Source organism: Lygodium microphyllum, chromosome 18 (assembly GCF_053477565.2).
Source record: "Lygodium microphyllum isolate KBCC chromosome 18, Lygodium_microphyllum_v1.1.10, whole genome shotgun sequence".
In the NCBI taxonomy this organism is placed as follows: domain Eukaryota; kingdom Viridiplantae; phylum Streptophyta; class Polypodiopsida; order Schizaeales; family Lygodiaceae; genus Lygodium; species Lygodium microphyllum.
Window position 1 is genome coordinate 73944629 of NC_141152.1, and position 17115 is coordinate 73961743.

The window sequence follows — 17115 nt, forward strand, 5'->3', positions numbered from 1 at the left end:
CAGTGTTGTTGAACACTAATTGCACGTTGGATTGTGTGCATAACAGACAGTTTTGACAGAGTGCACCTCTGTACACTAATTGTAGAAAGTTATTTCCTGCAATTTCTGGAAATTTTCAGATTTCCAGTGTAGTCCTGCTTCGACATTGCTCTTTTGCATTTTTTGGTAATTGAAAATCATGGCAAATCAAGGAGGAGATGTTTTCACCTATGTATCCAAGGAGGATACATTGGATGGAAATAACTATTCACTTTGGCCCTTCATGATGAAGAATGTACTAGTGGCCAAAAATCTTTGGGATTATGTCAATAGAGAAGAAGCTCGACCTGGAGTTGTGGCTCCAGCTACTCCTTCTCCAGGAGGACGTGCACCACCGGCACCTTAGCCTGCTCCACTTCAGCCACTTCCCCAAAGAACAGCAGCTCAAAAAGCATGGGATACACGGGATGCACAGGCTTTGTCATTGATTGCATTGGCAGTTCAACGATCAATCATCCCCCATATTAGTTCAGCAGCTTCTTCACAAGAAGCTTGGCTAACTTTGGAGCAGATATTTGCAGGCAAGAATGAGACTTGCATCTCTTTCTTAAAGAAAGAGCTAGACACATTGAAAATTGATGAAGGTGATTCTATTCACAATCACTTGAACAAAATTCAGGACTTGTGAGAGCAATTCATGAATGTTGATAAGTACTATTCGGATGCACAGATGATATCTACCACTTTGAACTCATTAGCTCCTTCGTACTTGGCTTTTCATACAGCCTTAAACCTCACCATAAGGATTGTTACGCATCCAATCACTTCTCTTCAGTTAGTCAGTTTGCTTCTAGAGGAGGAGCAAACACGGAGTAGTGGTGGTATGGATGCTATAGCCTCTGAGCAGGCTTTTATGGCTAGACAGAAGGGCAAAGGCGGCCAAGTAAAGAATGCTCCACAGAGCTCTGGGACTTCTGGCACATCACAGGCAAACAAAAAATAAGAGGGCACGCAAGCTAAAAAGGGAAAATGCCATTATTGCAAGAAGCCAGGTCACTACATCACTGAGTGCAGAAAGCGCATTGCCAAAGAGAAAAAAAGGAGTCAGGAATGTCTATTTCGAATGCTGCTTCCACTACTACTGAGTCCGCATCCTTTGTTGCAGATAGGGACTATTGTTTTGACACATGGAGTTATGACACCTCTTGGGCAGATCAAGCATTTAGCTCTACTGAGGATGCAAGCACTTGGTTTTTTGAGAGTGGTGCTTCTAGGCATATTACATCTCGCAGAGATTTATTTGCATCTGTTCATGCAGCTCCAGTTGGCAAGTCTGTACAGTGTGCCAACAATGCATCATACCCTATTAGAGATATTGGGGAGATTGTGCTCACAGCCATTGATGGCTCCATTCTCTGCCTACCGGATGCTTTATTTGTGCCAACCATAAAGAAGAATTTTCTCTCTCTCTTCTTTGGCACGTTGTGGATTGCAGGTCACATTTGATGATGACCGATGCATGGTGAGAGACAAAGAACACATGACTTTGGTCTTGACAGGCACTTTATGTCATGGGTTATACGAGTTGGATGCTATTTCAGTTGATCAGTCAGCATATTTGACATCCACACTTACTCCTGCTATGATGCATGTAGAGTTATGGCATGCTAGAATGGGACATGTGAACTTTGGCAGCTTGATGCTCTTACAGCATACGCAAATGTTAGATGGATTACCTCTACTTGAGAGACCTCGTGAGCACTTGTGCGAAGGATGTATTTTGGGGAAAATGCATCGTTTTTTGTTTCCCCGTGATGTTACTTTTCAAGCAACAGCCAGGTTGCTGTTAGTGCATTCAGTATATGTGGGCCTATGCAAACAAAGTCATTGGGAGGATGTTACTATTTTGTGATTTTTATTGATGACTTTACTCGATTTTGCTAGGTCTACTCTTTGGTCAAATAGTCAGACGTGTATGATGCATTCTTGGCTTTTATTGCACTTGTTGAAAACTAGTTTGGTTGTAAAATTAAGACTCTCCGTTCGGACCGATGGGGGAAATACATGTCCTCTATGCTGAATTCCTTTTTGAAGCAAAGGGGCATTGTCCATCAGTACACTATTGCTTATACTCCACAGCAGAATGGGGTTGCAAAGAGAAAAAATCGGTCACTCATGGAGATGGCCAGATGTATGCAGAAGGCAAAAGAGCTTGCCTCACGGTTTCTGGATGGAAGCCGTCATGTGTACTTGCCATGTTTTGAACAGATGTCCCACCAAAGCTTTGAAGAAAATTACACCTTTTGAGGCTTAGAACAGCCGGAAACCTTCTGTTGGACACTTTCGTACCTTTGGGTGCCTTGCATATGCACATATTCCAAAGGTACTCAAGAAAAAGTTGGATAACAAGGCTGTTAAATGCATTTTTATGGGATATAGCAGTGAGAGCAAAGGCTGTAGACTCTATGATCCTGTTTCGAAAAGGTGTTTGTTAGTAGGGATGTACTATTTGATGAAAAATCAGAATTGTCCCTGGCTGGTTTAGATACATATCAGCTGCCCGTGATGTATTTGAAGGACTGTTGCCCATTACATTTGGTGATTCAGCTGGAGTTTCAGCAGGTGAACTCAATGTTCAGCCAGCTACTCCTTTGGAAAATGCAGACAATTAGCCATTGGCTGATCTGAATATGCAGCAAAGTGCTGAAACTGAAATTCAGCAAGAGCTTATGCACAGTCAGGAGGCAAGACAAATGCCTAGATGGTATTTACAGACTATGAAAGATAGTCATTTGGATGCACCCATGGCTGGTCGTACTAGAAGGCAAGCTCGTTTGCATGATACCGCACATACCATGGAGTTCGTTATGGCAGCAAACACCCTTGATGATGAGGAGCCTAAATGTTTTGAGGATGCACAACAGAGTGTGCATTGGATGGCAGCAAGGATTCTATCACTAAGAATCAAACATGGGATTTAGTGTCTTTGCCATTTGGGAAGAAAGCCATTGGAACAAAATGGGTCTACAAGCTGAAACGGAATGTAGATGGATCCATTGACAAATACAAGGCAAGGCTTGTAGCTAAAGGCTATGCATAGAAAAAAGGCATTGGCTATGAGGAGACATTTGCTCCTACTTCCCCTGTCACAACCACTAGGTCTATGGTTGCTTTGGCTGCTCATTATCGATGGACTGTGCATCAGTTGGATATTAAAACTGCATTTTTACATGGGGAACTTCATGAGGAAGTATATGTACAGCAGTCCATTGATTTTGCAATTGAGGGCTTGGAACACTTGGTCTACAAGCTGAAAAAAGCTTTGTTTGGTTTGAAACAAGCTCCTAGAGCTTGGTATGCAAAGATAGATGCTTTTTTGCTTAGCCAAGGATTCATAAGCAGCTCATCTGAGTCTACCCTTTACGTATGTAAAGAGGGAGGATCCATGCTGATCTTTTGTCTTTATGTTGATGATCTCTTGCTTATAATGACACATATTGATCAGATTTCAGCATTTAAACAAAATTTGCAGCAAACTTTTGACATGTCAGACTTGGGGTCTTTGCATTATTACTTGGGCATTCAGTTTATACATGATGCTAGAGGTATTGGGTTATCACAGTCAAGATACATTGGTAAACTTCTTGAGAAGTTTGGCTTATAAGATTGGAAGCCAATTTGTACACCAATGGAACTTGGACTTAAACTGTCATTACATGATGGGAGTGATTTGGTTGTTATACACACATATGCTCCAGGAGTTGGATGTCTTATTTACTTATGCAACACTAGGCCAAACATACAGTTTGCAGTTTCAGCCGTGAGCAGCTATATGCATCAGCCACGCATGTCACATTGGCAAGCTGTTAAGCGTGTCTTCCGTTACTTGCAAAGTACTAGATCTCTTGGATTGCTTTATGCCAAGGGGGAACCACTGCAGTTACATGCTTACAGTGATTCTGATTGGGCTGGTGATTATGATTCACGTCACTCTACTAGTGGCAATTGTTTCTTTCTTGGCTCGTATTGCATATCTTGACTTCGCAAGAAACAAACCATTGTTTCTACATCGTCATGTGATGCTGAATACAAGGGAGCTTTCACTACCATAGTTGAATGCGTATGGATATATATCTGTTACGGAACGTACTCCCTTATTCACTGACAGTCAGAGTGCCATTGCAATGGCACAGAACAGAGTGTTTCATGCACGCACGAAACACATTGAGATACATTATCACTTTGTCAGAGAGAGGTTACATGCAGATGATATCAGCCTTGTCTATTGCCCTACTACCAGTAATGTGATAGACATCTTCATCAAAGCTCTTCCTCGTGATCAATTTGAAGCATTTCGCAATGCTTTAAATTTGATCTCCTTTGGTGGCGGATGATCCTTGTACTCTTGATCACTCTTCACTCCAAGGGGATTTGTTGGGTATTTGACTTACGCCTCACTTACACCTACGCTCACATAGGAGTGTTGGTGATCAGTAGGACACTGGGGCACCTTTTACTCTCGGTAGCAGAGGTTTTTTACCCCCGACTTATGGTCTTATTTCATATGTGCTTATGTCACACACTTACGGGCAATTATCGTGTTCGGGTGTGAACACCCTACAACCCTAAGGTATAAGGGTTGTACCTTGTACTTTCACTACACACTCTTTCAGTCTATTGCATTGGGTGTCGTACTTCACTTTCTACTGTCTACTAGTTTTCTATGCTGAGCTTCGAACCTGTCCTTCCTCACAGAATGTTGATACATTCAAGTTGACGAGCAACGTTCTTTCGAGTGTACTTCAAGAGGTGGACGAGGAGGAGATGATTTTTGCGGAGCTCTATAGAGAGCATATAGCAACAGAGACTCGTGACACTCACAGTCAGCGTGCTCGTGGGCGAGGAGTTTGAGTAGATAGTAGCAAGGGCATGGTCATTCGATGCTCTCCAACATCGAGGAGGGTGGGTTTGAGTGGCTTGCAGACATTTGTAAGGCGGGGCTTTAGTAGCTCACATCTCGTGCCTCATGATGACATTCCCCCCTTGCCTAGATAGCCGACACCTAGAAAGCCATCATTTGATGATGATGGTAACCTCATCAGTGAGGATGAGTATGAGAGTGTCTCATCATCGAATATCGAGGAGTCATCTTTAGGTTCTTTGGATGAGCACTCAAATGGTTATGATGATGATGATAATGATAGTAATGGTGCCTCATCATAGATTTATAGATCTCTTTTTTTCTTGTATCTATTATCATTGTATCCACATGCCACTATGATGCATCGTTCATGAACCATGTATGTACTAGACTCTAGTTGTATCACATGTTGTGCGTAATCTATGCAACCGTAATGTCCACCCTCATATATTCATCTAATTTTGTAATGAAATGGCTATTTCCACTTTAAACATGTGCATTGTGTTCTATCATTTAATGATTTATGGTTTTTTCTTTAATTATGTTAATTTTTTTTTTCATACTAATAGCGTACCGTACCTTATGAAATCATAAGGTACCATTTAGTACCGTATTTTATTGTACCTTTCGTACTTGACAACTATGGCTGTCCCCCGCTCCTCCACCCCAAAAAGTCAACATCAAAGAGGTGTGGAAACCAAGACATGACCTAGGAAGAGAGTTCAATGTGGTATTTACCGATTTTTCATCTTGAATGACCTCATCAACATTAAGCAGCTGCTCACGCAAATCATGTATGTGTCTAAGGTGATTTGTCATACTATTACCCTCATTCATATTCACATTAGCGAGCTCTCTATGGAGATAAGATATCCTAGCCTCATTACGTGTTGTAAACATGCGATTAAGTATATATCTGAAGTAACTTTTCAGGTCCTGCAAGACCGATTGTGCGGAATAATAGCCCTTTTCATTGGCACAGCAATCAAAGATAGTATCTACAGATCCTTCAAGTCCCAGCTCTATTGATCGTCTGTAGGACAAGGAGAGGCAACAGGACTAACAACAACAAACTATTCTTTAGCATTACGCTAAGGTATCTGAGGTGCAAGACCTTCTACTCATTGCAGATTACTAGTGGCATTGTCTCACAAATCCTTCGCTACAAGCTGCTTCGTACGATAAAACTACATAATCAGTAGTTGATGCTATCAAGCTTGTCCTCTTGAGTGAAGATACCAAGGATGTTACTTTGATCATTATGCCCTTGACATGCCATGCTACTAGTGATGCACAAAGATCAGCAACCAAATAGTTTCATACTGAAGTATAGAATGTACTTTGTTGAGTATCAAAAATCCCCACATGGGATTAGAATGCAAGAACCAAACTGTCAAAAAACTTGCCAAATGTGCCCAATGTTGCACAAATCAACACTTAGCCTATAGATTACAACAATGTACTAACTATGCTACACTTGCCTCGAAATGTGTGCCCAAAAGAAAATAGTTTATAATAGTTTAATATTTAGTCTTACCAAATTTTACTTTTAAGTCCTCAAAATTTGCTACCAAATCGGACTTTCGATACAACAAGCTTGAGAGAGACTTTGTGTAGGGCTATGTGCAAAACAATAGCTGCATCTTCTCCAAAACAGCAGCATCTCTTCTAAAACAACAACAACTCTTCCTTTGCCAGTTAACTAGAGACTTCACATGGGTGGCACTGATTAACGAGTGGAGAGACAAAATCCATGGTTCTAGCTCTAATACCAAATGTTGGAAATGGAGGAAGAGAGAGAGAGAGAGAAAGCAAGAGTGGACAGCAGTTCCACATGGAAAAGATGCAAGTGCTAGAATGATAGATTGAAAGTACAATAGGTTTGAAGTTAAACCTATCCCTAGCTCAACTAGAGTTAATTTAACTCTAGAACTAACTCTAGAAGTAGTGACACAACTTATTAATAGTTTCCTCCATTGGAAAATGATAATGCATGTGACTAAGTACCTTGTAAATATCTGAAGATCCACTTAATAGCTTGCTAATGTTTAGTCCATAGGTTGTGCATATACCTATTCACCTAAGATATTGCATATTAAATTTCAAGGCATGTGTTGCAAAGAAAAATAAGACAACTAACAGCTTGACTATAAATTGCAACATTAAATATCTCTTTACCATCATAAATAGACAGCTTTATGCTCCATGGGAGTACACATAGGTTTGTAATCTTGCATGTCAAACCTATGTAAAAGCTTGTCCACATACTGGGATTGTAATATGATGATGCCATGCTGATTTTGGGTGAATTGAATCTCCAAATAGTAGTATAGGTAACCTATGTTTGACATAGCAATGTTTCAATTTAGCCTTGGAATCTGCAATTTTATCCTCTTTAGGTCCAATGAGCAACATATCATCCACATAAAGAATGGTAGTCAACAAGTCCCCCCCCTTCATTCTTAACATATAGAGTGGGAGTAATTGGACTATTTTTGAACCCTTTGCTGGCCAAATATACATCAATTTTAGAATACCATGCATGAGGAGCTTATTTGAGGCAATAAAGAGCCTTATGCAACTTGCAAACCATGTGCTCTTTTCCCTTAATCACAAACCCTGGAGGTTGTGACACAAACATCCTCTTGTACAGCAAAGTCCATGGTGGCAACATGGGGGGCTGTAGCTTGGGTCACAGACAAAGGTTCAACATGCAGCTATGAGGACACTTAGGGGAGCATTTCTTTTCTCATTATTGGACAGCATTTGAGCAAGATCCCTACCCTAGACTACTCACAGACACAGTGGACTTAGGGACATTGTCACAAATGGGAGCTAATTTCCAACATCATAGCTTGGTACATATGGACTGCAAGATGTAGCTAGGTCATTGATCTTCAGGGTATACCCACTGGGAGTCTTTATCGAGGATATGGATAGAGATAGTCCACACTCTTCGTGGGAGATGGGAGAGGTTGCAGGGCAGCTCTGAGAGAATGAGAAAGAAAAGAGAGGCTTTCCTGTGGATTTGGGATTCAGACACCTTTCATACTACCTCTCAAATGGTCTGGCACTTTAGCCCACCAGACTGGTTGTTTACACAACCATTGTATCTTTGATGTACTTAGTTATTCTTCACAAAGTTTCTTGTACTTTGTATTTACCTTAGGGGGTTCTCTCCGAGGTGTTATTAATAGAATTCTCTTTTCTTGAAAAAAAAACATCCTCTTATAGATCCCCAATAAAAAATGTTGTCTTAATATCTAATCGATGCACTTTCGAACCATAATTTGCGGCCATAGCAATCACACATCTCACCATACTCATACAAGATGTAGGAGCAAAGGTTTCCTCATAATCTATGCCTTTCTTTGTACATAGCCTTTTGCTATCAACTGTGCTTTGTACTTGTCAATAGTTCCATCAATCTTGCGTTTGAGTTTAGCGACCCATTTTGTGCCTATGGCCTTCTTACCAAGTGGTAATTTCACAAGATTCCATGTAATGTTAGTAGCAATAGAGTCTAACTCTTCTTGCATGGCCTGCATCCAATGTACATCTTACTAAGCTTCCTCCAAGGAAGTGGACTCATCATCATCTAGCAGTGAGCTTATAAATGCATGCTCATCACAATCATCTACTTCAATAAAATCAGCCAAATGGACTCCCCCTCATCATTTGTTGCATTCCTAGCAGCCCTTCTAGTATGTTGAGATAAGGAAGCATCCATCCTACTCTCCTAAAGAGTGCGTAATAGCTATCTAGGGACTATTTTGGCTGCATTTATTGCAGCCTTTTCATGCTATACTGCATATTCCACTACATGAGGCAAACCATTATCATAACCCTAATGTTCAAGAGCATGTGTTGCAACAACAATTTGTTGTATTATGTGTGTTCGGCCATTTACAATAGGCACGAACTCCAAAGAAAGTGGCAGAAGACCCTCAAAGACATCACCAATATCATGGGTGGCTAGCATTTTAAATTGATCATGCGAAACCACGGCATTCTCAGCAAATATGACATCCCTAACACAAAACACAAAAACACAAACACAAATAGAGAAGAAAGAGAACTTTGGAGTGAATGAATCAATGATGTAAATGAATGAGAGAATGTATAGAATGCTCAAGGGCAAAGCTGTCCAACAGCCAGTGGCTCTTGTGGGTATGGACTGAGGGAGGTGTCAATGTATGTCGTCCATTAGAGATGGATCCTAAGTACAATAACCACCAGTCACTGGAGCAGAGGTTGATGAAGAAAAGGGCTGAAAGCAAATCATACCAACGCTGGAAATGGAAGGGCAACAAGCAAGAAACTAGAACCTAGCAATCTCTAGGGCTAGAACTGGTAAACATAGCAATGTAACCACTTGAAAATGATGGCAACCAATCATCGGCAATAGTGGGATGTTGGGCAATAGTTGTAGAACATGTAGTAGCAGTCGCTCAGGGCTGCATAGCTAGTGGTAGAGGGTGATGGTTTGAAACTTACAAAACAAGGATGGGCTAAATACAAGGCAACTTGTCTATTTATAGATGTAGAAGAATCCTCCCAAAGTAGGGTTTTTTTTTATGGGACACATACTCTTTAGGACTGTGCACCATTTAATGAAACTTTTGGTAACTTACATGTTTTGGGGCTGTTTTAAAGAGCTAATAATTTTGCAATGCATTTTTAGCTCAAGAGTCTCCTCTCCCTTGACTGATAGAGAGTAGACCCATCTCCTTTACCTTCTTTTGAGAGAGAGAGAGAGAGAGAGAGAGTCCCGAAAGATCGACGCGACGGAAGGCGATGGCGATCCCTGTCCGCTCATCGACGTTCGTGGTGCAGTCGCCTCCTGCATTTCAGGCGTAACGTTTTTCTCGTTGTATCTGTTCTGGGGGCGTGCAGATGACGTCAGCGCTGCTTGCCCGTCGTCTGTTCTGGGGGCAAGGGTCCCTGCCGTCGCCTTTAAGTCACATGGACCCTCGTTTCGTCCTAGTCCTGAGCCTCGCCCTGCTTCGCCCAATCGCTCTGTCCCGCCCTGTCTTCTGCCCAACCGCCCTGTCTTCTGCCCAATCACCCTGTCCCGCCCTGTCTTCTACCCAATCGCGCTGCCGAATCGCCCTGTCTTTTGCCCATTCGTGCTGCTGGTCCTTTTCTGCCGAGGCGCCCAGTTGCGGTAAACCCTAAGCCAAACAGTTGGCAGAGAGGCAATGTCTCGGCCGGAGTGCCCACTGATCTGTACAAAGAGAGAGAGCGAGAGAGCGAGAGAGCGAGAGAGAGTGTGAGCGCCAGTGAGAGCAAGAGAGTGAGAAACAGAGAGAGAGGACATAAGTATGGCTGGGCTGGATATGGCTTTTATCGACCAGATGGTGGCAGCCCTTGGTTCGGATTCGGATACAGAGGAGCCGGAGGATATGGTTCCTTGCACGTAGAAGATGCCTGCTGGTTCTGACCTACTGCCTGCGGGCAAATGCTCCAAGCATACTTCTGACGAGACAATGGGTCCTCAAGAACGTTCCTATGCGCAGGTTGCCTCTGATTCTGTGGATTCGCAGGAGATTGACTGGGAGCATTTGCTGGAATTTGCAAATACTCTGCTTGGTGATTATGTCCAGCATAATCATGAAGCTTTTTCTGACTTGGGAACCAATGAAGTGCTGGAAGCCACGGTGGACCCAAAAACTGTCTTGCGATCTTTTTCGGTGTTTTATGACCGTGCGGTTATACTCTTCTTTACTAGCAGGATCCCAGTGCTTTCCCATATTCGTCAATGGCTGCACCATTTGTTACAAGGGGAGTGTGTTGAGGAGATCTTTCTTGGACCCCGCGGCTTTTATGAGGTGCTGCTGAAATCAGAGAAGCATCGGGCTGAGCTCCTGTCCAAATTGCCATTGTTCTTTGATCGCTGCTTGGTCCATGTTGTGCCATGGCGCCCTATGGCAGACTTTCAGCGCCTGCTTCAATGTGAATGCCCGGTGTGGATTGAAGTGGAAAATTGTCCGGCGGTCTATTGGCCATTGTTAAAGGATGCGATGGCAATTGTGGGAACGGTGTTGGTTCCCCCAAGCCTAAGGGCCATGAATCGAAACCGTTTATATATGTTATGGGACATGGCCAAGAAAAGGCCTGCGTGGCTTTGCCTCAACTGCTCTGGCATGCATCCTTTGCACTTTCGCTTGAAATGGGGCAACTTTGCAGGCCACTGCTTCTCGTGTGGAAAATTGGGGCATTTTATGGCTGAATGCCCAAAGCGGCAACCGTCTTCAGATGATGCGCATGTTGTGCTGCCTATGGATGACATGGTGCTTGATGCTCCGGCACAAGAGGCCCCCGAGCCACCTAATGTTTTGGATAAAGATAAACAACAGGTCTTGGGCTTGGATTCCCGTAGCAATGACTGGCTAGAGGCACGTCCCAAAAAAGGTAAAAAATTGGATACAGGCCTGGCGGATTCTGGGCCTAATGTTTCACAGGATTCCGTGCGCACGTATATGCGCAGGAAAGAAATGTTCTCTTCACAGCATGCTACATGTACTATGGTTCCTTCTGCCCCCCGTAATCAGTCTACAAGGAAAGTATATACAAAAGGTCCAAAGGGCCCACCTGCTAAGCTAGCCTTTGATACTAGAGATAATGTGATTACACCCTGGGATCGTCGTTATCCCCGTTCCACTTCCAAGGCAGTGGATATTCTCTCTACCTCTAAAGCGGGCCGCCAGAATTCTTTTACAGTGTTAGCTGATTTTCTGGATGGTGTCCTGGACGTTCTCGCGGAAAAGGTGATATCGAGGCAACAGGTGCCTCGTTCCTGATTCTCTTTTTTGAAGATATATGAAGATAGCCATGTAGAATGTGTGAGGCATTTGTTCTCGTCATAAGCAACATGCCATGTGGACTGACTTGTATGAGAACCAGTGGGATGTCTTGTGTGCGGTTGAGCACAAGAGTCACAGTGAAGCAGAAAAAGTTGTAGATTGCCATGGGTTTCACCTGTTTTATGCAGGGACACATGCTATGCACTATTCTGGCGTGCTTATGATTGTCCATGAGAAATACCAGCCTGTTCTTATTAAAAATGATGTACAGGGCCGCTTTGTGGTAATCGAAGTTTTATTTGAAGGAGAGATCTTATGGTTGCTAGGTCTCTATGCTCCAAATGACCCTGCATCCCGACGGGATCTTTGGAAGACTTTGCAGAGCTCCATGTCACTTGGCAGAAGGGGTTTTTTGATGGGGGATTTCAATATATTTGTTGACTCTCCTCAATCCACTTCAGGGCATTCGGTAATGGATGCTCCGGAAAGTCAGGTGTGGAATGCCTTTGCTCTTTAGGTACTTAAGCAAGATCTCTGGTCTTGGCTCCACCCTTTTTCTTCGGGTTTACTTTTCATTCCGCACAATATGCAACTACTTGGTTGCGGTTGGACCAAATGTATATCATGTAGGGGATGATTTTCTTCCCGAGATGCTGGAAATGAAAGTCTTGCAGCAATATGCCTTGTCAGACCATTTCCCTCTCCAGCTTGAGATGCTTGCACAACCTATTGCACCTTTTATGCAGTTGTTGGATAGACTCCCTTACGTTTCAACTCGTCTTATTTGAAGCATCCAATCTTTCAGGGCTCTATGCAGCAATTGATTGAGAGGTTTCTATTGTACTTTGCCTCTGAGGGCTTGGCTTCCTTTGCACGGCTGCTCTCTAATGTGCAGCGGGTTGCTCGGCAGTATGGGATCCATCATGCCTCTATTTGTCGGCAGCGTCGACACGCAGCGGAGGGAAAAGGCCTCTGCTAATCAGGTGTATCATCTTCTGATTAAAGATCATCAATGGCTGGGTGTGAAAGCTAATACTGTATGGGGATTGCGGAAATCTCAGTCATGGTGGAAGGCAACTGTGATGGAGGGCTGCTTGAATAAGACACCTTTCAAATGTAAGGTCTTTCTTTGGCGGGTGATGATTGGTGGTCTTCCTCTTGCCTCGGCCCTTTCCAAGCGTCGAATCTCAAACGGCAATTGTTTCTTCTGTACCACTACTGTGGAAGCGGCCCGACATCGATTTATTTCTTGCCCGCTCGCCAAGAATATCTGGTCGCTCTCGTCACAGGTTTGGCGCGCAGTGGTGGGGTCCTCACTAACCCCTTTCGATTGGGTTTTTGTGCGCCCAAAATACCCCACACCGCCACAGTTGCATATGAAGATCTTATTCCACTTTTTCAGATACTGGGGATGCTGGCACATTTGAACCACTCAGAATGCCTTTCTTTTTTATGCGGCCTCTAATGTACTGAGACACATTGCCCGGCTTAAAGGTCTCTTGCATTGGCAGATAGATCTCATTCGGCACTCGGACTTGCTCCCTCGGGAGGACTTGCTTCCCTGGCATATGGCAATTTCCTATGGGTCTTTGCCATGACTTGTGTAACTTTTTCGTGGCCTAGTACTGGGATTTTACACACGTTGGCTTAGGGCCCTCGTGTATCTTGTAATCATGTAAACTTGTACCTTTTTTTCGTAATTAATACAATTACCTTTTACGAAAAAAAAAAAGAGAGAGTGTGTGTCTAGCCTTTTTCAATTCTGCATTGCAATCTCTATGTCTTTATGTCTTCTTTCTAACTAGTGGATTATGAGAGCTAAGAACTTTCTCCCTACTCATTCCTTCTTCCCATGGTAAAACACTCCATGTAGTAGCGAGTGTCTTTGTAGACATAATTGGCTTTTGTCCCCATACATAAGCTTTGTTGATGTGTATCTTGTAGTAGCACATGCTACTATGTGTAGTCCAATCATCCCATAAAGCATAAGGAAGCAAACACGGCCACTCTCGAACTTTGCCTTCACATGCCTTTGCTAATGTTTTGACAATGGGAGGATGCCCTCTTTCAATTTCACCATTTCCTTCTAGATTATATGCCGACTTAAATGCGAATTTAATCCCCAAAAGCTCTCTATCTATAGTGACTTTCCCAACACATCCATAAAATACATCTTTCAAAAGAAAACTTCAAATTGCAGTGGTGGTTTTTGTGCTCAAAGCTCGTACTTCAACTTGGTTAGTTAGATCCTCTCATGCAAGCACTATGTATCTCATTTGCTACAAACCTACAAGCATAGTCACAAGATCAACAACCTACTTATAATGCATAGAGAGAGTATATGTAGGATGCAAACCGTCTTTGTGCCTCACTAAAGAGTACATTTGGCATGTCTTGCAAGACTCCACAAATTGAGACACAGCCCTATACATAAGTTTCAACTAATAACGCTTCTTGATCTTCTCAAAAGTTGCCCTTGCTCCTGTATGACCAGCCCATAAGCTTTCATACATGTCCTTCATAATCTAGGGTTTTGTAACCGTATCGCTCGCAAACTACCCAGAGTGGGGAACCTCTCTTCTTCTTTGGATGGGGACAAAGAAAACCATTCTTCAAGAAGTAACCCTCCGCTTTCTTTCTAACACTGGGTAAGATATATGTGGAATCGTAAAATAGCCCTGCCATGCCTGGATAGCATATCCTTAAAGCACTGTTTCTCTATCCATAACAGAAAATCTTCACTTCCAATCTTCAACATTTTGAGAGAATCACAGTAAATCTATGGCTAATCTTCAATCGTGCTCTACAAAGATTAGAAACTATTGCCGCATACCTTCTATTCTTGAAAAGCCTTAAATTAGTACAAGCATCCATGACATGACAAGAAGCCAATCTAATCAATTCCTCACTATCAGGAGGCAATGGCACTGCAACTGGTTTCACTTTCTTGTCCACTCTTATACTTTGTATGCACTCTAACCTCAGCCTTGTCATTAAAACATATGCCTTCCTTTATCACAAAATCACCAATAACCTAAAACATATCCAAATAATTCACTTGTATAGTGCTTGACTCAAAACTTTGCTTAGATCCCTATATGCCTTCAATTTCTAACATTGTATCTACACAAGAAACTCCATCATACAAACGGGAAACACATTCATCATCCGGCAATAGTCCAGGTTCTCTCATGTTTTTCCCAATCCTGCATACATACTGTCTTGCTGCCCTTTTCATGTCTTTCATCTTTTGTTCTATTGACCCATTTGACATGAGTATGGAAGATGGTCCTTCAAAAGGTGAATTGGCATCCAGCAAAGGATAGATTGCATACTAATTCCTTGCAAATGGATATAGAGTACCAAAAGGTGAGTTCGCATGCTTATGGAAGATAGTCCTTCAAAAGGTGAATTGGCATCCACCAAAGAATAGAGTACCTACCAACATGGACTTGAGAAATGGATGTAGGCCTTGCTAGCTTGAAGCAAAACTCTTACCATTTGTGCACTTTTTAAGAAAGCCTTTCTTAAAAAGTGTCCACCCCAGGTGAAACTGCACAAATGGTGAGAGTTTTGCCTCATGGCAAGTGTCTTCAAAGCCTTTCTTAAAAAGTGTCCATCCCATATGTTGTATCCCTTTTGGCATTGTCATGCTAGCCACTTTTACTTCCATTATGTATACTGGTGCAGGAAGAAAGTGGCTAGCATTACAATAGATGTTCAAAGCCTTTCTTAAAAGAGTGTCCATCCCATGAGGCAACTCTTTGCCTCATGGGATGGACACTCTTTTAAGAAAGGCTTAGAGGATTTGCCTCATGGGATGGACACTCTTTTAAGAAAGGCTTTGAAAACACTCGTTAGTAGTAAGAGTTCATGGGATGGACACTATTTTAAGAAAGGTTTTGAAAACACTCGTTAGTAGTATTTGCTTCTAGCACGATCAACCTGCCTTTTGTGCAGCTTTCTTGGATCATTCAGTCGCAAGTAACTTCCATGAAACTTTGGGTATTTGGAAGCACCAAACAAAGTTGCTCTCGAGATCGACCATGATTTTGTACTGACTTGGGACTCTTTGACACGTTGACTGCTAATGAATTTCACTTGGAGGGTTATTGCATGATATCGTGTAGTTCTTATCCTTATCAAGTGCAGCATTTAGTTCTGCTCTTTTCCAGAATGTGGCTTCGCTTGACAGAGTTTCATGCTTAGTCTTTTCAACCGCTTTTACTTTTCCAGGCTCGACAGACAGGCTCAGTCACTGTGGAAGACATGTGCAAACAATGGATTTCCAGGCACAATCAAGGTCACTGATGCGACGGACGTAGCTTCTCAGATGTAGGCTTTGCCTCATCCATTAATTTTTTGAGCTGAAAATCTCGGCTCTTTCAGGTGTGAGCTCCTCGACGCAAGCCGTTTCTTAAAAGCACCTGCCGGATGTTTGGCTCCTGAATGAACGTCTGCTGAAAGCAAAGCCGTGGTGGCGATGGATCTGCTTTCAGATGCGATCTGGAAGAAGCTTGTAAATCTACTTTTGTAACTGTTCTTTCTGTAAATCTATGCTTGTAACCGTGGTTCTTCATTCTTGTTTCGTTCCTGTGCATACCAATGTCTGTGTGATATCGCATTCTGCCATCAATGCAAGTCGGGCACTCGCAATGCGGACGAAGACAAAAGAGTTGATTGAAATAAGCTGCCATACTTTTCGATTGTGAAGGAAACACGAATAACACCTGAACTTCTACTACACCTTAAAAAACCTTTTGGAAAGAATTAGCTGCCTTCGTCTTCTTCGCAGCCCCAAATTCGCTTCACAATAACAAACAAAAGATGCGAGTCTCGCGTTTTCCCCCATCAATGGATTGCAATATTTACAGAGGGCCTTCTGGCTAACCATTCCAGACCCAAGGCCAGGCGGAAAACATGAAAGGCTACAGAAAACACCAGGACACAGTAACAAGACAAGGGGATCACAAAAAGCAGGCACGACCCGGGTGGTGCAGACGACATATACGGAATGTAGCCACCTCTCTAGGGATATCATACCAGTAAGAAACCTTGAAACTAACTCGCCACAATAATAATAATAATACTTGAGCATGAGCAGAAATACTCGAGGCCAAATTTTAAAAAATGCATTGCAAGACCACGAGATGTGCCAAAGACCAATCCAACACCAAAAATTAAAAGTGCAACCACAAAGACTAATTGAATTGCAAGGCCAAGGGTAATGACTTTGACTTTTTTGTTGAACTGTCAAAATATTGTATTATTGTGTGGTTTAAGAAACAAATAGGGCTTTTGCTTTTGTTTTTCTTGTCCTTGAGGGTTTTGCATCTCATCAGGGTCAGTGTTTAATAAAATGTTTTTTCTTGACACACAGAACATTATTGAATGAAGGGACTAACCACT

General features: G+C 42.6%; 1 protein-coding gene across 6 annotated transcripts in view; it reads left to right on the plus strand.

Moving 5' to 3' along the window:
* Positions 1-16283, plus strand: part of LOC148021024 (zinc finger FYVE domain protein) — a 207190-nt gene extending 190907 nt beyond the window's left edge. For all 6 annotated transcript variants that reach the window (XM_087698861.1, XM_087698862.1, XM_087698863.1 and 3 more), the window contains one exon: positions 15943-16283. In XM_087698861.1, the coding sequence (XP_087554987.1) occupies positions 15943-16017 (75 nt within the window). In that variant the 3' untranslated portion in view covers positions 16018-16283. The remainder of the gene's footprint in view (positions 1-15942) is intronic.
* Positions 16284-17115: the final 832 nt, after the last annotated feature.